Source organism: Anas acuta, chromosome 13, assembly GCF_963932015.1.
Source record: "Anas acuta chromosome 13, bAnaAcu1.1, whole genome shotgun sequence".
Classification (NCBI taxonomy): Eukaryota; Metazoa; Chordata; class Aves; order Anseriformes; family Anatidae; genus Anas; species Anas acuta.
Genome location: NC_088991.1, coordinates 14,950,006 through 14,971,216, shown reverse-complemented (window position 1 = coordinate 14,971,216; position 21,211 = coordinate 14,950,006). Strand labels below are relative to the sequence as shown.

The 21,211-nt window shown below is 43.9% G+C and overlaps 1 protein-coding gene across 3 annotated transcripts in view; it reads left to right on the top strand.

The window, feature by feature from the left end:
- The first annotated feature begins 6,819 nt into the window (after positions 1-6,819).
- FGF13 (fibroblast growth factor 13) overlaps positions 6,820-21,211 on the top strand; it is a 233,279-nt gene continuing 218,887 nt past the window's right edge. Inside the window, exons 1-2 of one of the 3 annotated variants that reach the window (XM_068696665.1) lie at positions 6,820-7,010; positions 8,081-8,233. In XM_068696665.1, coding sequence (XP_068552766.1) covers positions 8,185-8,233 — 49 coding nt within the window. In that variant the 5' untranslated portion in view covers positions 6,820-7,010; positions 8,081-8,184. Of the gene's footprint in view, positions 7,011-7,796; positions 8,234-21,211 lie in introns of those variants that run through there. The other 2 variants (XM_068696663.1, XM_068696664.1) reach the window with 2 other exon arrangements.

Below are 21,211 nucleotides of genomic sequence, written 5' to 3'. Positions count from 1 at the left end.
TTTCTGCAGGTGGCTAGGGAGGATCTGAGCGGCTTCACCAGCTGAAGATGTGCTCGACCATTTGCGGCTATGTTATTGTGCCCAAGGGTCTGAAGGGGCACAAGGCTCTGTGGCATGCAGGCAGCAGCTGGTGGCAAGGGAGCAAGAGGTGCCACTGCTGTGGGGGTACTCGGGGGGGGGAATGCTGGCTGCTATTTAAATCGGCAGCAGATGCATCCGCACGCGTGTGACGTTCCTCAAGATGGCTCACGGAGCCTGAAGTTTATAAATGACTCTTCTTCTGACTCCTGCTAATTTTAGACTTGGAGTGTTTACAAACAGAGCAGCATTTGTCTCTGCTCCTGATCCAGAAGGATTTCAGCCCCAGCTCCTCTGGCATATTCCTTAGAGGAAAAAAAAAAAATAAAAAAGAAGAAAAAGGGATATAAAACAGCGATAGCTATTTAGAGATGCTGAGGGAGCATTCAGAACACAGGCACAGAATGCCAAATCTTGAGCTGTAAATAATGTATTGGCAGATCCTACAGTGTTACCAGAAAATAGGCAGGATATACACCTAGGAAAAACTTCAGGGCAGAGAAATGTGGAGCTGGGAACTGAGCTTGAAGGCATCACTTCTTGGTAGTGCTCCAAGCCCCCTGGCTTTGGCATGGGAAAAGACCAAAGCAGAACAGCACAAGAAGTTGTAGCTATGTTTGACAGCAGTCACCAGCACCAATCCACTTTGAACTTTTGGCATAACTGTGTTTAGAGGCCACAAATGGGTCTGAAATAATGAATCATTACATTCTTCTCTCTGTCTGTCAGGTTTGTAAAAATCAAATGTGGATTAAATTTTCTTAAAGAAAAAGTCAGGCATGGAAAAACGTTATTGCATTGTATCACTGTATATGCAAGCCTGCAATAATGTTAGAGCTCTACTTGACAAGTTTCCTCTCCAATATTGTTGTATATTCACTTTCCTGATGTTGCCCTATTAGTTCTCGGCATCTGAAACTCTGGTGCAACTCCAGAGACAGCTCAGATCAGTCACGTAATGCTTGTCACAGCATTTGCCTGTCTGTTTATCGAGGTGGCTCAAGGTCTCTAACATCAGGTTTCCCATTGCAACATGACTTTGTGTCCATCTGATGTTAACCTGTGAGTTTTTCCTCTGGATTTCAGGCCCAAATTTGGTATCATACACATTTTGGCTCCCCAGCCTCTTCTTCAAATGCAGCTTTCCTGCAGCTCCACAAAGGCAGGAGTGAGATCAGCTGCCAGTGCCAGGCTGCAGCTTGGCACAGTCAAACATCAAAGCTCCTGCTCCAGCTCAGCTTCAAAACCTTTCAGGTTTTGAGACTTGACCAAGTAGCAGAAAGAGTGGTAAAGGGAAAGCTGCAATTCACAGGCTCTCTGAAGAAGTCCATTCTCCTGTTATTTTACATGGTAACAGTAGTGAGCAATAGCCATAGTTTGAATTGTGCTTATTATGTTCGCGAGGGGTAAGGGACCATCTTTGTCTTGTGCTATGAATAGCAAAAGAACAGCTTCTGTGTCTTTCATCTTTATATTTCCTATAACAAACCTTTAATGAGCCTCAGGCAGAAATCTGTTCTGATATCAAGGCACTCGGTCGCAGTTCAGTTGCTGAATGCTTCTACCTTTTCTTCCATTCCACCTGCAGAAGTTCAGGCTAGGGGTTTCCAACAAAAGCGAAAGGGCAACAGCTCTCTCTAAATCCACTGTGTGCCCCACTGGCTCTCCTGGAGAGAAAAGAAGCTGTGTAGTATTTTTGCAAGGTCCCAACATCACCTACTGTGCACGTGAGTATGCCTTCTTGCAGACTCAAGGGCTAGATGAGGTGAAGGTAAGGAGTGTAGCTGCATATCTCACTGGTTTCTGTCTTCAGCAGTAATATGACAAGGCTTCATACAAAACCTTGCATCTTTTGATTTACCTGTGAAAGGAGAGATTAGAAATAAGGAATTAGTCCAAGGCCAGAAGCTTCATTTGTTTGTCTGGCTCTCAAGGCTGGGGCGCAGCTAGTGCTTCTGTGCTGTGCCTTAAGCCACGCAGTGCCTCAGTCTCTGCTGCAGGTGCTGACTTTTCATAAAAGCACTAAAAAGCACTCACAGGCCCTTTACTGCACTCTGCATTCTCCCATTGCAGCTTTACCACCTCAGATACCTGCAAACCTGTGTCTTCCATGGCTCCAATGTTGTTATTCTGTTTTAGTGTGCTGGTGATAAATGATTATTGGATGTATAGAAGCTATATATTGGAGTGTTGGAGTATTGTTGCTGCTGCAAAGGAGATGAGATTTCTAAGATAGTTGCAATTCACAAAACTTTAGGAGGAGAGGAGCATCCTCAAAATAAATAAATAAAAAGGCAACTGTCTGCTAGAGGTAAATTAGGTAGCATTTTGAGATAGGAAACTTCTTCTGTAGGTCAGACTTTCCAGGTTTAGGAAATATTTCTGCTAAATGAAAATTTCTAGTCATAATTCAAAGATTGTGTTAAATACTGTCACTTAAATATTCCCATAAATATGTTGCATTTGATATGTGGTATTTGTGTCACCACTAACACCCCCCAAACAAATTTGGCCAAAATTCCTCATTTCAGAACTTCGTAGTATATTTCAGGATACTTAGTTTCAGTAAATCCAGGACTTAAACCCAAGTTGACTGTCAGAATTTAAGTTTTGTTAGCTGTGAGGAAAGCTCTAAGATTTCATATAAAACCACCAACCCCCTACTTTGTAAACTACTCTAGAGTTGCAAGAAGAATTTGATTTATTTTTTTTTTCACTTAAACACCAAACCTAATATCCTACTCTGCTACAGAATTGCACATCTTTGTAAACTGTGATCAGTCTAGCTTAGTAAATGTACTGAAATGCAGACAGAAAAGCCAATCAAGACTTACCTGTTTTGGACTTTCAGCAGTCTGGAGGACTCTGATCTCCAGGATTAAAGGCCTCACACCGGTGTTCTGCTGGTGGCACTGATCAGGATTTCCTCTGCAGTTCTCTAAGCTCGATCAGCCAGAGGGATCCTTGCCCAGCAATGTGAGGTGCTCAGTTTCCCAGGTGCTGAGCACATTTCCCAACCTACAGGAGCATTCCAAAGAGCTGGGGTCACAGCACAGAATGCTTGATGTCCATTAATTTTAATTGAAATGATTCATGGTAAATAGGTGAGAAATTCACTATGATCACTATGATCATTATCCCTTACCACAAGTGTCTGCTTAGGGCTTCTCTGTTTATCAGACTGAATTATTTAGAGAAATTAAACTGCAATCTCCATACTATCCATTAGCTGGAACTCTATTTGCATATAGCAGTTGGGTTTTGGCAATCAAAAAGAGAATATTCTACACAGCGAGCTGTCTGCCAAAAAAAAGGTCCTCTGTGTAGTGCTTAAGACTGCGTAGGAATAGGAATGGTAAAAATAAGATGGGGACAAAATTAAACAGTCATTACACAAGCATGTGCCTGTTAGAGAACTAGAGAAAAGGCTATGATTTGGTCCAGTATTGAGTATTTCTCTAGTATTTCTCTAGTCTCATCCTGTCCCCCCACCCCCTTTTGTTAAAACACAGCTGACAATAAGGAAGTTTGCCCTTGAATTCCAGTTAAAATAGTGCTTTAACATCAGTCAGTAAGGAGGTGTGTGATAGATTTATTTGGACCGACTTCATAGACATCATTACCAAGAAGTAGCAACAAAACTTCGGATATGCCCACTTGATCATTTACTTATTTCATCATAAAGTAATAAATGCCTCTAGATGCCAGTATAAATTAAAAACGTAATTTGAAATTAGTAGTAAGTACTTGTAAGACTTTTTCATGTCTGGAATCTTATATTTAAAGCCTAATATTGCTTCAATATCAATATCAACCTGAATGCAGGGAGAGTTTTACTTCAGCTTTAACTGGGAACACAGCAGGAACCATCATGACAAGGCTAATTTAAACTTGCTGGACTACTTTAAAGGCATGAAGTAAAATTCCCACTATTTAAAAGAGCAGAATTTGGACCTTTTATAAACCAGCACCTTCAGAAAAGAGAAAATTTCAACTAGAGAGTAAGCTAAAGAACCAAGGAAAAAGTACACTGAGGAGCTATGTCCCTACAGTATCTATGTCAGGTCCAGAATACCTCAGGGGGATGTATGTCTTTACAGATATTTTACTAGAGTAGGAAAAGCACGTGTGTGACTTGAGTATGTGTTTTATGAACAACGTGCCCAGTTATTGGACATTACACAGCAACCGTTATGTTGTATAAAGGCACTTAGAGTTTACGGTTTCAGACTGTAAATGACACCCAACTTGTGCCAAGTCAGAACCTTCTGGGAGGTGTTCCTTGGGGGATAAATTCCCTCAGCAGAGGCACGGCTCTGTGCTGCACGCCAGCTCTGCCGTGTCTGGTTCCAGAGAGCAGCCCTGAGCTGTGAGTATTTAGAGAGCCCAAATAGGATCTGCTGCGTGTGTGTCTCTGCTGAAAAAGCCTCATGTTTCACTTCACACTTGGAGCTTGTGAGACCTTGCTGTGCTTGGGGCAATCGTGTTTGTCCCTCTGGGCAGAAAAGTTCAGGAACCTTAAAAGGGTATAGACGATGCTTCAACAGTTTGTGCTGCATTGCTGGCTTCTTGCCATTTGGTTTAAATGACTCCATCACAATCTTGGGACGAGCATGAAAGACAATTAGAGAAATTTACTATATTTGACTTTTAATCATTCTCCTCCCACCAGAACCAGTCTTGAATTCAAACCTTCCCTAGCCACACAGGTGGACGGGAAACGCCTACACAGCATTAGCACAGGACACAGCAGACCTCTTTCTACTAAACTTTACTAAATCTTCTTGCTCTGGGTATCTGATTTGTCTAGAGGCACAGAAGTAGTCTCTAACTCAGAAACCCAGGACTGCTGCTAGTGAGAGATACAATCTCCAAGAAGGAGCCTTGTATAGGTATGTTTCCGTGTAAGCCTGGCTGAGGTATGTAGCTTGTTGCGTATCAGTCCTGTCATCACAGTATGAGTGCTTCTCAGCTTCCAGTGTGATAGTTGTAAAGCAGTGAGGTGACACTTTTCTCCTACTATAGCTGGGAAAGGGATGTACTGAGACACTAAACCTAGACCCATACTTACATATTCGTAAGTTAGTTAAAATTTTGCTGCAAAGCCAGACCTTGTGTGAGACATCAAAACCAGAAATGCTCACAGCAAAGCATGGAACTGATGAGGGAATCTGAAGACTTCAATGCCCCAACCCCAAACACCATCTCCACTGGAATATGTGAACCATTAAGTTAGCTCTAAAAGCAAAGGCTGAGCAAACTGCATCCAGACTGCAATAAGCCTTCATGCCAAGCCCTTTATATTTTTCATGTGCAGCACCATATTTTATTACTGATTTAATTGACACTTCTAAGCCTTGCAGACTAGTAAGGAGAAAAACTAACTCATTTCAAAGCAGCAGGGTAAGCGCTCTCTGCCCAACAGTGGGTACATTTCCTCTGCAACATGCTGAGCTGCTACCTCCTTCTGGTATTTAGTGTCAGTATGTAGGCCTCATTTGGTCAATGTAATAACTCCTGTAAAATCTAACAGATCTCCTGGCAAAGGTGAGAATGGTTCACAGAAGAGATGTTCACTGTCAGTACTAAGCAGAGCGTTTATCAGGGGGGTTCTGGAATGACCTCAGACCAGAAGTGTGAACTGTCTATAACTCCCATCAAAGTCACTGCAAGCACCTTTGAAAACCAGGGTCTCAAGTAGATTGTACTAGACAACTGAAATCCCATTTCTGGGGCTTGCTGGCTTCTTCTGAAAATGCTGCCTCAGCCGAACTGCAGAATTTCTCCTTCCCCTCTCCTCCATTTCTAGTTCTCCAGTTTCAGTGGTCCAAGTTCCTCTGAAGAGAAACAGGCAAGAGAAAGCCCAACTTTTAAAGCCTCCTGTTAGGTCTCTGAAGTGTTAAAAAACATCACAGAAAAAGCCCAAGTGAAACAGTTTTATACTGAAAGCACTGTAAGTGTAATATCATCAGAGGGCTTAGTGAACCTCTGGGAAAGAAAACTGGCTCTGCCAGGACAATTCCTTGGATCCAGGAACAGAGCAGAGGTTGTTCCTGCTGCAGACAGCTGCATGCAGGACTTTGTTAAAGGGTTTGGGATTCAGCTGGCTGCTTTGTGCATTACTTAAGGGAAAGTCATTTCGTAAGTGCAAGCGTACAAGTGTCAGCTCTGATCCCATCTCTCCAGCCTTAGCCCCAACGGCCCTGATTTTCCTGTTCACACCCTGACCCTGTCATCACCCCTGACCCAGCAGCACCTGAACGAGGTGGGTGAGGGCGCCGGGTCCAGCAGCGGCTGCCCCTTTTGCTCAGGTGATGCCCTGCCTCCGGGCAGCCCTACCGCGCCTTGCCGGAGGCAGGAGCGGGGCCGCGACCGGGACCCCGACCCCGGTAAGCCGATCTGCCCTCAGCTGTCCCCGGCGCTGGGCAGAAGCGAAGGGAGGGAGAAGGGGGAAGGAATTTGGCCCCGCTAAAAATAGCGGGCGCGCAGCCCCGGTGGTGCCGCAGGCCGGGCTGGAGACCCCCGGCCCGGGGCTGCTCCTGCCCTCGGGGCAGGGGAGGTGCGGGTGAGCCCGGGGGACTCCCCAGCCCTGAGCATGCTGCCTCCCCCCGGGGGTTGCTCGGCTCTGTCCGGTCTTGGAGAAGCCCCCACCCCCTCCATAAGCAGTCTGTTGGGGAAGGGGGTGTCAGTCTGCCCTACCGGGGGCTCCCCCGGGCGTTTCGTGGCTCTCTCCTCCCAGCACTTTTATTTTGGGCTCTGCCGAGCGGGGCCGGGCTCCCCGGGGCTGCATCGGGTTTCTCCCGGCCGCCCTCCCCGCGGGGCAGAGGCCGGGAGCCGCGCTCCTTCCCCCGACGGCGGCCCGCTCCTACGAGGTCTCGTCCCGCAGAGGAGGAGGGGGCCGGGGCGGGGTGGGCAGCGCCTTTCTCGCTAAGGTGAGAGGAGCTTCGGCAGCCGGCGGGGGGGTCCCCCTGTCCCCGGGAGGATCAGGGAGGGGGGCGAGTCCCGTCCGACACCGCGGGGCTGGGAGCGGGGCAGCGCAGGCTCCGCGTGCCCCCCGCTAGAAGGGAGCTCGGTGCCCCCTCTTCCCTCCGGGTCACCCCCCCGGTCCCTCGTCACCCTCTTCTGGCTTTTCGCCCTCCCGTGCCAGCAACAGGCTGTCAGGCTCGGGCCGTGCCGGGGGGCGCAGCTCGGCGCCCGGAGCCTCCCCTTAGCGGGGTGTGGGGGGGGGGGGGGTGAGAGCGGCTCCCCTGGGTGGGGGCCAGGCTGGAGCTGTGTCACCCCCCCACCCCTCGGCGCTTGGGGCACCGTCCCGGGGCTGGGGGCAGCAGGGATGCGCCTTGCGCCCCGTGGGTTCCTCTTTAGGGGGGCCCGGGCTGGGAGGTGGGGAGGGGGTGCTGGGACCCGGGGGGGTCGGGGGGGGGCAGCTCTGGCTCCAGCCCTCCCCGCTGCCGGCGAGCGTAAACCTGCCGCCTCTTCTGCAGTGCCGAGGACTCGCGTCCTCCTCCTCCTCCTCCCATCCGCGGCTGCAGCTCTGCTGCTCCATCCCATTATTGTTAGAGGAGGATGCGAAAAAAAAAAAACACACACACCAACCCACAAACCGGCACCGAACCCAACCAACACACCCAAGCAGCCCCCCCCCGGAGGTCCCCCCCCCCCCTCCCCCCTGTCGGTGGGACTCCCAGGACCGGCTGCGCTTCCCTGGCCCTGGGGAGGGGAGGCAGAGCCGGGGAGGCGGAGGGAGGAGGGGGCCGGGGCCAGGCAGACACAGGGAAAATCGCTTTTGTCTCCGGCACGGCGAGCGGCGCAGGGGCTCGGTGCTGCGGCTGCCGGAGCCCCCCGCTCACCGCTCCGCTCCCGCAGGCACAGCGGCGGCACCGCGCCGGGGAGCGGGCACAGCGGCGGCTCCTGATTTATTATTATTATTATTTTTATTCTTTTTTTTTTTTTTTTTCCTCCCCCTCCCTTTCTCGTTCGCGTGATTTCTCCCTTTTCGGCGCAGAGGACCCCCCCTCCCGCACGCACGCTGCCCCCCGCCCGAGGTTTCCGTGGGTCCAGCCGGAATCCGCGCCGCTCCCGGGGCTTCCCCCCCCCAAGCTGGGGTCTATGAGCGGGAAGGTGATCAAGCCCAAAGAAGAGAAAGATGCTTCCAAGGGTAAGGCAGGCGCAGCCGCTCCGAGAAACAGCGTGGTTCCCGGCCCGACCTTACCGCTCCGGCTAGCCGCTCCCAGTCCCTAGTTTTGGGGACCCCCCCACCCCTCCCGGCACGGGGCGCGGGTGGGGAACCGGTGCCCGGCGTGCGGAGCTCCGGCCGCGGGGGGGCCCGGCTCAATGCGGCACGAAAGTAAGTGCCCCCCCCCCGGCAAGCGGGGCCGAGCCGTGCCGGGGAGCGGGGAGCCATCGCCATGGAGACGGGGGGGCGGAGGGGTGCATGTGGACCCCCCCCCCCCGGTTCAGCCGGTGCTGGGAAGGGGAAGCAGCCCCCGGGGTGCCCCGTGCCGGGGGGGGGGCACATACAGGTGGCTCTGCCCCTGCCACCCCCGAGCACGGCTGGCTCCGCAGCCTTACCCCAGCGGGGGTGCCGGGGGGCGCGGGGCTGCGCTGCTGCAGCCTTCCAGGAGTAGTTTTAGCCGTGTATTTGTAAATAAAGCCGTATGTCTTCTCAAGCGGGCATCTGTGTGGCAGGCTGGCGCTGGTGGGATACCCAGGTGAAGGGCACTTGCTTGGCATGAGAGGGAAAAAAACCCTGTTCCTAATTTCACAAAAGAGAATGGACACTTTGCTATCGTTCACTTTTTTCTTTCTTTTTTTTTTTTTTTCCACTCTGAGAAGCCAAATCTGAAAATTCCTCCTTTCTATTCTTATTTTTATTTTTGAAAACTTCTTAGTTTCCTGATTTTGGAAGTCAGTGTCTAACACTAGGTGTTGGAGACCTCTTATTTTTATACTTTTTTTAAACCCTATCCTTCCACTTCCACCTACATTTTGCTACAAGTCTTAGCATCTTCATCAGATTCTTATTTATTTTGTTGTGAAAAATGTAAGTCCATCATTCAGTTACATTGCAAAATCTTACATTTTCTGTTTGTCTTTAAATTATTTTCTTTGATGTTAAGTAACTACTTATTTATGTTGGCCTTATCCACTAAAATGCCCTTTAAATAATTTATCAAGCAATGCAGAACAAAAGATTCCTGCATTTCTGAGGAATTATTTGCATGATTTAGAACTGTTATAATCCTACACATACAGAATTTGCCACACTTGTGTGAAAGCTTGGTTTTTAATCTAATTTGCATATCCCACTTTGTGCTATGATCACAAATCTTATTGACACTTTAACTTAATGTTTGAAATCGCCTGCATACAGGTTTTGTGACGTGTGTGTTTCAAAACACTGGGACAAAAGCATTTGTATCTCCTAGTAATGAGTCAGTAATGAGTTAGACATGCAAGGTTTTGATTCCCGTGCTGACAGTGTACCTGAAGGTGTATGTTCTGTGAGTCCCGAGAAAAACTGTTGGTGCTGATACTCTGCTCCCAGGAGATGGTGGTACTCTTCTGGAGCTAGTGTAAAAACTTTCTCTGTTACCACAAAGTAAGAGACCTGTTTTAGATAGAACAGGAGGAGTCGGGTGTGTGAAGTTTGGCATTTGCTGTAGAAAACTGAGTGGTTGCGTTCAGTGAAATGTGCTTTTACAGAGGGTCCAAGCACATTGGTAAGGAGGAGGTAGTATTTACCAGTTAATGTATGGGCTGGGCAGGCTTCTTTGGTCTATCGGGTCATAGACTAAAATAAGATTTATTTATTATTATTACTTTTTTTTTTTAACCTCTGAACCCAGTGGATGTTCTTTTGCTAATTGTGAGCAGTGTTGCTCTTAATGGGAATGTTTAACTTGAGCATATCCATAGCAAGAGGCCATTTTTTTGGTTTGTTTTTGTTTTGATTTTGTACAATAATACTTTCTTTTGAAAGTACCGTGTACCATTTTCTGCATATCCCTGCAGTTGTACTGTAGCAATGGGTATACTTCAGTCCCAACGGGAGCCTCTACAGTTTGGGGTTTGTTAACCACTCTTTGAAAGAACAATGTAATCAGCTTTCATGTGAGAATAGCTTATTGTGGTGGTAGATTTGTGTATCCACATTTTGCAAGATATACGAGGTGATTTTAATACCCACTGTAAACGTGAATCTCCCAGGGCTGCATTTGCATAATAAATGTTGAGTACTTTGTTAGGGAGAATAGTGTCAGCCTTTCTTACTCCTCAAACCTGAGATGAGACTGCTGTAGTTCTCTGCAGAACTTGGAAGGCCATATTCAGCCCTAATATAAGGAGCTGCTTCGTATTATTTGTTGAATGGCATTTTCTACAACCTGCTTTTCGGTGGGTCTGTATAGAAAAGCCTGATTTATACAAAACTCTGAAAGGCAATGGATTTTGGTAGAAAACAGTACAATTCAATGCAGGAAGTTACTGTCTTGCACTGGATATTTTAAGTGAAATTATCCTTTCTTGTAAAACCTGTGGTACCTTCAGTGGAGTTGTGCAGGTGTAACAGAAGTGCCAAAACCTGCTTTTAAAGGAATAGTTTTCCTGGCTTTTTTTTTTTTTTTTTTTTTTTTTTTTTTTGTAGATGAAAGAGGGGAAACAACTGCTCTCTTCAGACAATTTTGTTGACCCCCTTTATAAGTCTTGCCTAGAAAACCCTGTGGTGCCTGTTTCACTCAAAACGTGGTAGCTTTTAAAACTGAATGTGAATGTTCAAAAATTAACTCTCCCACTATAAATGCAGCTTACGGATTAACATAATGAAGTCAGGGACCTGCACCTTTCGGCAAAACGCTGCATTAACTGTGGATATATGCATATAAGATTATGGCACGTCCGTGCTTTAACTGTGAGCGTTGGAAAGCTGCAGGATGCTGTTAGCCCCAGTAGCCTCCAGGCTCTCATGGGGGCAGGGTGGCGACACAGGGACTGGTGGTACTGGCGCCCAGTGGCTTTGTTCCTGCTGGTGGCAGCCTGGTCCCCAACAGCCAGGTTCTTTCTGTGCTGTGTAGCTGTGTGCTAAGAGCTGCACGTGTGGCCCAATGGGTGATTTTTTTCCCTAATTTTCCCTCAAAAACTTTTTGCTTTGCAATTTGAGAACAGGATCTACAGTGAGTCTTGCTCTGTTTGGGCTTGTATCAAATTGACCCATTCTGAATGAAATATTTGTTAAACTTTTGGTTGGTGGAGAAGCACTGGGCAGTGGGATTATATAGGGCGTTAGAAAGTGAGCTGAGAGCTGCTGAAATCCTTCTCGGACTTGGATCTGGGCCTTAAAGAGCTCACACTGCCTGGTATTACAGCCAAACTTTTTTTAAAGGCTGCTTAGCGATTTGTGGGCTCCTCCAAGGAAAGTTAGGGGACAGAGAAGAGAATCTGAGTCTAAATCTGAGAAATAGATTCAACTGTATTTGGTTTTCTGTTTACCGGCTGGATTATGTACGTGGATTATGTACGTGGATTTCCTTCCCCTGTCAAGGCAGCCACAGAGGGGTCTCTTCCAGTCACCTTGCTGTCACTGCAAGAAAGTTCAGCAACTTTGCCCAGAAGTCTGATAACCTCAGCCAGAAGCTGTGACAAAATACAGACTATATTTTCTTCTCCAGCAAGTATAATGGGAGGAGTATTTTCAAAGCTGATAGCTCTAATCTGAGAAGAGCCTATTGAAATAGTGACAGTAAGGGTGAAGACTTTGGAAATACAGGTACTATTCTAATTTAATGACAGCGGAAAACAAAGCACTTAAAGCACCTGGCAGGAAAAATAGAAGTCAGAATTTTGACATATCTATTACTGCTTTTCCTGGCTTTATGGGAATATAGTATAATGCAGCTTATGATTGAAAGGTCTGTAGAAAAGCTGACAAAAATAAAGAAGCTGATCTCAACAGTTATATTTCCATAGTACTGAATCATGGGGAAGTAACTTACTTCAGGGACTGAAGAAGAGCTGCACAGAGACAACATGTAAGCTGACCATGTCTTGGTCTGAGGCCACTGAATCAAAATTAGCAGCAAGTGCAGACGGGTGTGAGAAGGGGGAAGGGAGAATGGTGCTAGCACGCTGCTGCTTTGCCAGCTCAGGTGGGAGGCAGGAATTTCTTTGTCTCTCTTTCAGAAGTTTGGGTATCAATACTTTTGCATTGCAGACAAATAAATCATAAAAAGTATCAGCAGACTTCCTCAGCAGCCGCAGTTTGACATATGAACTCAAGTCTCTATCTGGGCAGATGTTTGCCAGAGGTAGATTGGGTCTTATTGTGGTAAATTGGTGCTATTGACTTACGCACTGGAGCTTGTTTGTGTCATAAACATTTAATGTTGCCAAAGAATGAGTAGTTAACTCAGTGGTTTTAGTATGTTCACTTTCCATTATAAAGAAATCTCTGTCTCCTGTCTGAAACGTGAGATTGCAGATCCCCTTTGAATAGATGCCTGCATCGCCCACTGGGAAGTGACAGCCAAAATCTGAGGGACGACCCACCCCATCCTGGGTATTAACACTGCAGGTTACAATAGATACTCAGCTCTTGGCTGATGTCCTGATCCATTCAAAATTCCCAGTGACACCAGTGGGAGTTCTCGGTGTCTGCCTGTGGCATTGCCTCTGATTAGTGGGTGGTTGTTAATGTGCCCATGCTTGGAATATTTACAGTAACTACCTCCTGTTATGACTCATTATCTTTGACTGGTTTTGTTTCCACAAACTACAGTAGCTCTTTATGAAAGGTGTCATCCTTCCCTCTAAATCCCAAGATGGTGCTCCCTGACATCTGCTGGTAAAACACCAGCAATTAAAAAGTGGACACGGCCTTTGAGATCAAGATGCCAACGCTCTCCTGCTGACACTATGTTACTGTTTTCAGCATTATCTGAAGAAATCCACAGTAAGGCAGTATTTTTAGGCACAAGCTTCAAGCTTTGGGGTTTGTGATACTGTCGGTTCTCACACAGCTGTTTCCCTGTGGCAAAGAACTCGTGTTATACTGAAGGTAGTAAAAAGTCATTTTTTTTGCTTCTAGAGGAAAATTTAATAATAGTTGCTTCTTGGCAGATATAAAATCCCATCTTCAAAGGAAAAACTCCCAGGCAGACGAAGCTTGGATGATGAGTATCCCCACAGAGCATCACAGGGGACTGCAAAGGGGTGACTATCAGCATCCACAGCAGATGCATAAAAATTTGTATGGCTCAGACTTCTGGCATCTCTGGTCTGTGGCCACCCACAATATGCTGGAGACTTGTCATTAAATGTATTTGTGCCATTTCTACTGTGATTTCCTGCAAGGCATTGGTCTTACCCCTACGCTTTGGGAATTTAGTGCTGCAGTGAAGCCTAGGGTCAAATAAATGTTAATTTTCTTCCTCTGTTCCTTATTGTGTGTTATTGCCATAGTATATTTAGGAAAAGAGGTGGAACCAGAGTTGTATGAACTGCCTCCTCAGGAGCAAAGAAGTGGCAAATCCTGCTCCTTGGTCTTTTCCCTGCAAGCAGTGAATCTATGCTTTCATAAAATTATGTGTAAATCCAGATGTGTGGTCATTCCTGTATGCAAACAAAATATCTGTAAATCTGTGTGGAAGATTTTCCTATTCTAAAGGATTTACAACTAAGTATTTTCAGACCAGGATCTTTGTGGGTTAATGTATATTGGAGAGGAATTGCTCTGTTGATCTCTAGATTATAGGTGCATGTGTTTTGTACAACTTGGCTATGGATGCATGAGGATTCGGCATTTGTTCTCTGGGACTGAAGCTTTCCTAGCCACTTGGATCTCTTAAAATTGAACCTGGCTCTAGGGTCTGTGTAACACAAGTATTTTTCTTGCCCTAAGTCTGTTGTCCTAACAAAATGTCTTGCTTTTTCCAAACAGTTAAGCTTTCATGAAAATACATACATTAAAAACCAAAATGAAACAATGAAACAACTAAAGGAATATGTATTTACCTTTTTTTTTTTTTTATGGTAACATACATAAAGCACTTCCTTGTTGTTTGGTCTGTTTTCTTGCTCAATATTTGTATTGTTTTGCTGAGAGAAATGAAGGTGAAAATAACTTGAATTGGACCCTCAGGCAGGTAACGATTCAGTTCTTTTCATGAAGAGAGAGTAACGTGAGACTGTTCTCCACTTAATTAGTTTTGTGAGAGTGATGTGTAAGGCAAGGTCAGTGCTAAAGGAAGAAAGGGCTGGCATGGACTGAATGCTGCTTACGTTGTTTGAATAATTAGAGCATCACTGAGGTGGGAGGGAGCAGAGGGACTGAAAAGAAGTGGGAAGAGGAGATAGTCCCGAAATAGCAATTGAATTGTTGTTGGTCTACATTGCATCATGTGTGCACTGCTCGGGATCAACTAAATTCGAACTGGTGGTGGTTCATTACCTTTGATGCTGTGGTTGTGACTGTAGCTAAAATGAAGGCATGTTTACAGAGATTGTTCTGTGGCCCAAGTAATCTCTAGGTGATTTTCAGCTGAGGCTTGACTTAACTTATAAAAGGCTTTGTCAGTTGCTTGAAGAATAAATTGTTCAACTTGTATGTGGTATTCCTGATATATGTACTTTCTGTTGCCAGCTGATTTTGGACTAATTTTTTATTTTTCTTTAGTGCGATCAGACCAAACTTGTGTCATGTAATACTCATCTGACGTGAGTAGTCCATGAGCATTTGCTGGGTTTTGTAAAGTGACGTATTCATCTCAGTACATCGTTTGTACTTGCCAGCACAGGGAATTCAACAACATTGTTGTATTACTCTGATGTTCTTCTGTCTCCCTGTTTGTGTAAGCTGTAACAACCAAGACTGGCAAGAGAGATGTGAAATTTCATCATCAGTAGTGGCAGTAACCATGTGATTCCTTCTAATCTTCCTTCTCCATCCCCTCAAAAGATAATGTGCTAGGAGGGTGAGTACTTGTGCAGTGGGTTCACCCTGGCTGCCTGCTGGGCACCCACCCAGCTGCTCTCATTCACTGACCTTAGCAGGACAGGGGGAGGAAAGGAGATTGGAAAGCTCATAGGTTGAGATGATAAAGACAAGGGAGATAACCACTTATTGTTGTAGGCAAAACAGACTTGAGGAAAACTAATGTAACTTAATGCCAATTAAAGCAGAGTTGGATGGTGTGAGAAACAGAAACTAAAACACTTTCCTCCACCCCCACCCCCCCCTTTTTTTCCTGTTCATTTTGTCTATTGAATATTTGGAGATTTTCTTTTAATATTGGAGGTGACTCTTGAATTTTGAAAACATTTCTGCCTTCCATTAAATGAAGAGAACAAGGGCAGGGCATATTTTGCATAAAATAAGAAGGAGAATGGAAGCCTTACTAGGAGAGGGACACCAGAGAACAGTTAGTAGTAGGTAGCATTGCAGGATGAGCACTAAGTGCTCCCCAGCTGTCTGCCATAGTATCTGTCATAGGGTGCTTTGGAATTGTGGGCTTCCTCAGGAGGATTCATTCTGCATCATCTGCCCTGCAGACACACAAGTGGAGAGAGCTTTCTGCTGGTTTTTAGCCATTTTTTTAAGGAATTGTCAAAATCTGAGAAAATGGCAATATGTCAATGTGCTATTATCCTGATAATGGAGAAATATGTTTTCTTTGGATTTTATATCAGCTGGAAGTTTCCATACAACTATCTTTTATATTCAGGAGATGTACAAATTTCCTACGTTGCTCTTACACTTGCAATCTGCTCAAGCTGTACTAGAGTCCTGCCTTGAAAACGTTAAATTTTTTAATTGTAATTACATGCAGTGCTCCAAACTGCTGTCACTTAGACTTTGCTCCTCTGAGTGCTGCAAGAGGATGAAAAATTCTGATGGAGCCAATTGCCACTGCAAGCCAGTGTCACTTCTTATGGGGTATAGAGCTGGAATACCTGAACCGTGAAAGTCTCTTTAATGGTGAAATACAGATGTGGTGGTGTTTTGGAGTTGCAATATTGGTGGGAATTACAGCCGTATATGTGTCTTCAGGGAATCATAATTTGTAATTATTTGAGACCATCGTGTAGAGCAGGTACTTCCCTTGCTGCAGATGTTGAAGCAGTTTCTTCTGATTGTAAACAGGAGAAAGGTCTCTGCAGCTCTACTCATGTACGATCAGTGCAGGTTTACTTGTCACGTGCTCTTATGTTTGCTTCTCATCTTGCATACCAGTGACTGAACGTTCGGAGCCTGCCAGAAATAGCTAACTGTTTTCAAGTGATTGGGCAAGGAGAATTGGAGGGGCTTTTATTTGTTACTGCTCTTTTCCCTTCTTCCTATGCCACCTACTTGCTCTCTGAAAAAAAAATCTTTTTTTTGTTTTTGTTGGAAGTTAGTAAAAGGAGATTTATGTAGAAGTGAAATAAGTTAAAAGAGATCAAATAGGAAGTCTCTTGTTCACCTATGGGAAGCAGGAGGACTGTAATTCCAGTATTGGGAGCTGCGAACAGAGTTCTTAAAGTGTGACCTATTTCTGTTCAATGCTGGTGTCAGGATACCTCCTAGCCAGGGAGGCCAATATGGCATTAAGTCTATTTTAATGTTTGAATTTGGTTATCTGACCTGCTAAGCTCACAGGCTTGTGTTACTGGGTCACTGGGAAGCTCCATCTTCAATTTCCTTGTCTTGAAGAAGTTTCTTACAAAACACCAGTGCAGAAAAGATTTTGAGCTTTGTTTATATAAATGTGTCTTAGGGAGGAATTTCTGTCAAATGGTTACAGTTATGTTGAGAATAACAAGCTGGTTTAAATAACTTTTTATACAGGGTACCTGAGTAGTAGAAGGTGGAAAGGAGTAAAGCTTTGCAAATATTCGTGCAGGAACTAATATACAAGCAGAAAGAAGAGAACAACAAAGAAGACAGGAGGAAAGTGAAACTATGTTTTTCCTAGCAGTGCAATGAGTAGATATTCTTGTTTAGGACACCAAAATTACCTGGCAGCAGTGAATGTAGAGGAAAACTGGATTATGCAGAGATGTGAAAATTGTCCATTATGTCCCAATGGAACTTCCAGAGTTCCACGTTTGTGTTTGTTCTCCCGTTGGGACTTAAAGCTTTTTGGAAAAAGGTTGGGACTTAAAGCTTTTAAGGAAAAAGACTTGTTTTGAACCTGTGTTCTTGTTCCACCCTTAATCTGAGAAGCCTTCCAGTCAGAACTGGGCTGTTTTATCAAGACTTTTGAGAATGTTCAGAAATACCTAGCCATTTGTTCTGGTCAACATTAAGAACAGATTTCAGAATATAACAGGTTTTTGTTTGTTTGTTTGTTTTTCTTTTTTTTTTTTTTTTCAGTTGTGTGGAGGATAGTGGGAAAATTAGTAGTGAGACAGAGAGGTGTATATGTGCCTTTTGGATTGGGAAAGTATTGCTTTTATTTCTGTGCACATTGTATAGTGAAGGATGAACTTTCAATTGCTTTGAGATTTGTGGAAGGAATAAGACACCAGGTTGAGAATACAAAGGGGAGAAAGTGTGATGGAGAGGCAGAAGAAAGCAAATTCTGTGCAACTTCGAATTTCAGAAAATTAGCTTATAAAAGGCTCTGGAGAGCACGAAGAAGCTGAAAAATGTAATGGAAGAGGGGATATTATGGGCATAACTTATCACTGTTTCTGAGAGTGTAATAATAGCCTGGCTATGTATATTCTCACTGCAGGGTATGGATTTATGAAGACCATAAAAGAAGTGATGAGGGTAGCTGAGGCAGGAAGTGAGTAGTGGAAAAGGTTTCAGTTAAGCCAGGGTCAAGGGAGAGATGAAGTCAGCAGTGATGCAGAGATGGAGATGGGCACAAGGGGGAAAAGTACCTTATGAAACTGCTGCAGTTACAGGGCTTTTCTTAAGAGGACCAAAGATAAGTATTTATCATCACTGTTGGCAGAACCAGGTAAGAGCATATCAGCTACTGAAACTGTTGTGAATATTGAGCATAAAAAGATAAATACCTTTGCACGCAGGGTTAACTCACTGAGTTGATTGCCTAGTTTTTTTTTGTTTTGTTTTGTTTTTTAATTATTATTTTATTTTATTGTGTTTATTTTATTTAACCAGTCAGGTGTTTTGCACACTGTCAGAAAAGCACCTGTACTGGAAAGCTGCAAAGAGAGGCTGGGATTGTGATCGAAAGAGACAGAACTGGGTTTACAGAATAAAAAAATTATCAGAAAATAATTGCCTAAAACCTTAAGTCCACCTTAAAAGTAGAAGGGATATCCAGCTCTGTTGTATGCAGTGCTCTGATCAATCAAAAAGTCACAGTCTTAATCAAAAGAAAAAAAAATCAAAAGAAACAAAAAGAAAACAAAAACCTTCTGTCATCTAGCCTGCTTTTTTCACCCCTTCAATGTACTAAATGAATTATTTCTTTGCTGCTTAAAATTTTCGTCCTGTGTGTATTGGTTCAAATACCTTATAATGAAACTATTTAAATAAAGTCTTCAAATCATCTTCCTTATATGCTTGAGTTTCCCTGAATCTGGCTCTCAATTTACCATTTAAAAAGAAATAAAATTTAACCTGGACTTGCACCAGGTTGAGACAAATGCTTACTCTAACAACTAGTCCTGTGAAAGCTAGCATGTTTCACCAATTTCAGTGAGCCTTGTGACCCCCAGAAGTGAAGTCTGGAAGTACTGCCTGTTACTGATGTGTTGTAGATAATACATAGCCTGGTGCACATACAATTTTCCATTGAATTGGAAGCATTTTCCTAGAAGACTCGATTATCTGGTATGATTATGTGGGATTTAGTAACCAAATCATGACTTCACTGATAAAAGCAACTTGAAAGAAAACTTAGGTACTTGTATTCTGTAATGACATAGACAGCATTACCTTCTGTAGTAGTATTGAAAGAAAAGAATTCTGGAGAGAATTCTGGAGAAACATTGGAACTCTTAGCAATAACACTAGGCTGTACTTTTATAGCAGGAATGCAGGTCTGACAGCCTGAAACACTGTAAAAAAAGCACTGACAACCTGTCATGCAAGGTGCTGAGCAGCTATACTTTTTGTTTACCCGAAAGCACTTAGAGCTTAGGTTTGGGTCCTGTATCAGTGAACATCGTATATTCCTGTCATGTCATGTTCCCACTATCACAAATTCTTACTTTCAATGAATTTCAGAAGGAGCAATTGACTGTATATGAGAGAGACCAAGTGAGTGACAAAAGGCTTATAAAAGAAATCAGCAACATGTAGTACACTTTCATCCTGCTCATTCAAACCTGTGTGAATGAGCTGCTCATCAAGGTGGTTCCTCCATCACTGGAAGAAGAAAATGCATTCGTTTTCTTTTTTATAAAACTATTAAAATTGTTTCATTCTCAAAGTAAAACATTTACTCTATTCCTTTATATGTCTTAAAGCACAGTTACTCTACTTACTGTTCTGATTACAGCTTCAAATATTTATACTCTTGCTGTGCATGGGACATGTTTCAAACTCTCCAGGTAAGAGTTTGATAGCTAATCTCTGTATTTTTGGGTGACACCTTTATAAAGGACAGAACTTGAACCAATAGTGTCTTGTCCAGTTGGATTGAAACACAATTTGTATTGCTCAGTATTGTTCTTGTTGAGTAATATGCTCAGCAGGAATGTGACCTGCTTACCATTTCACACTGCTGACCCATTGGTATGCTGAATGAAGGATAAATACTTAAATGTTAAGTCTTTTTTATTATTATTATTATTATTTTTTTTTAGAAAATGTAGTATCATTGTGTTGAATCAATGTTGTGTTTTAAAACAAACCCGAAGACAGCTAGAACAAACTGTACATTTTGTAAAGAGGCTTGATTCTGTGGTGTGGAATATGTGTGTGTCGGACAAGTTGCCACGATAGTTCCAGTGATCTTAATGGAGACTCAAGTATGCTCCCGAGATCTTGAAAATCAGCAGAAAACACTGTTGGTAAATAAAAGTAGCAGAATCCTATGGTTAGTTTGTTTCTTCAAAGATGGCCTGGAAGATGCTGCAATGGACTTAGTATGGCATGAAATATTGCAATGTGTTTGGGAGTTATGGCACCAAAAGTCAATCAGTTTCCTTCATTCTCTTCATCTTTACCTTTTCCTTAATTTTATTTTACCTTTTATCCACAAGCAGGATTGTTGACTCAAAGGTCTTGAAAGATGGTTAATACCTTGATACACATGGTGGGAGTAGTCTTTAATAGGTGGTGGTGTCAATTTTTGACCCTCTGTCTAATAACTCCATGAAGTATGGAACTGTTAGCCTTGTGTGCATTTTCTAATCAGAATTCAGATTTGCAATATTGCTATAGGATGTGTCCCTGCTCTACTGTGTAGAAAGAACGGCTCGTGCTTTATAAACTGAAGCTAATACTTCTTTGATTAGTGTAAGCTTATTGCCAGATAAACAATATCTTCATATGAAAGATGACTCTGCTTGTAGGCTTAATAACCTGGCTGCACTGATATGAAAAATCAGTGGGTTGGTGGGTGATTAGGCCCAGCTAACGTAGTGTCTTGGAGCACCAGGCAGTCTGAAGCTTACAATAAAACTGTAGGATGAAACTAGATCTGCCTTTGTTTTGAATTTCTAAGTCTCATAGCAATGAAGCAGCCTGCCCTAGTCTATGCAACATTATTTTCCAAGATGTAATTATTCCTAGCTCACTGACTTGAGTAAATCAATTAAAGCTCTGTGTGTGTAACAAGGCTTTGACATAAACTAATTGATCAGGACATGCAGGCAAATGAGAAAGGCATGGGACAGATTTTAAAGTGGAAGACTGAAACATTACAAGGCCTTTTTTTTTTTTTTTTTTTAAGGTGATGTTGTAGTAGCCAAGTTCCCATCTTCCTATCTTCCATACTGACAGGCTTTTCAGTGTTCGCAGTGGCATTAAATGTTTCTTTGCTTTATTCAGGTTAGCCTCTTTGCAGCCTGTCCTATAGGAATCAAATCTTGATTCTCTTCCTCTCCTCTGGAAGTGAGGCTAAAGGCATGTGTGAAGGCATCTCAAACTGTGAAGACTCATGATCATGAACTTCTTTCAGTAGGCTGGTATGGTTCACTAGATATTGCCAGCACCTCAACTACCTCTGGAAATTTG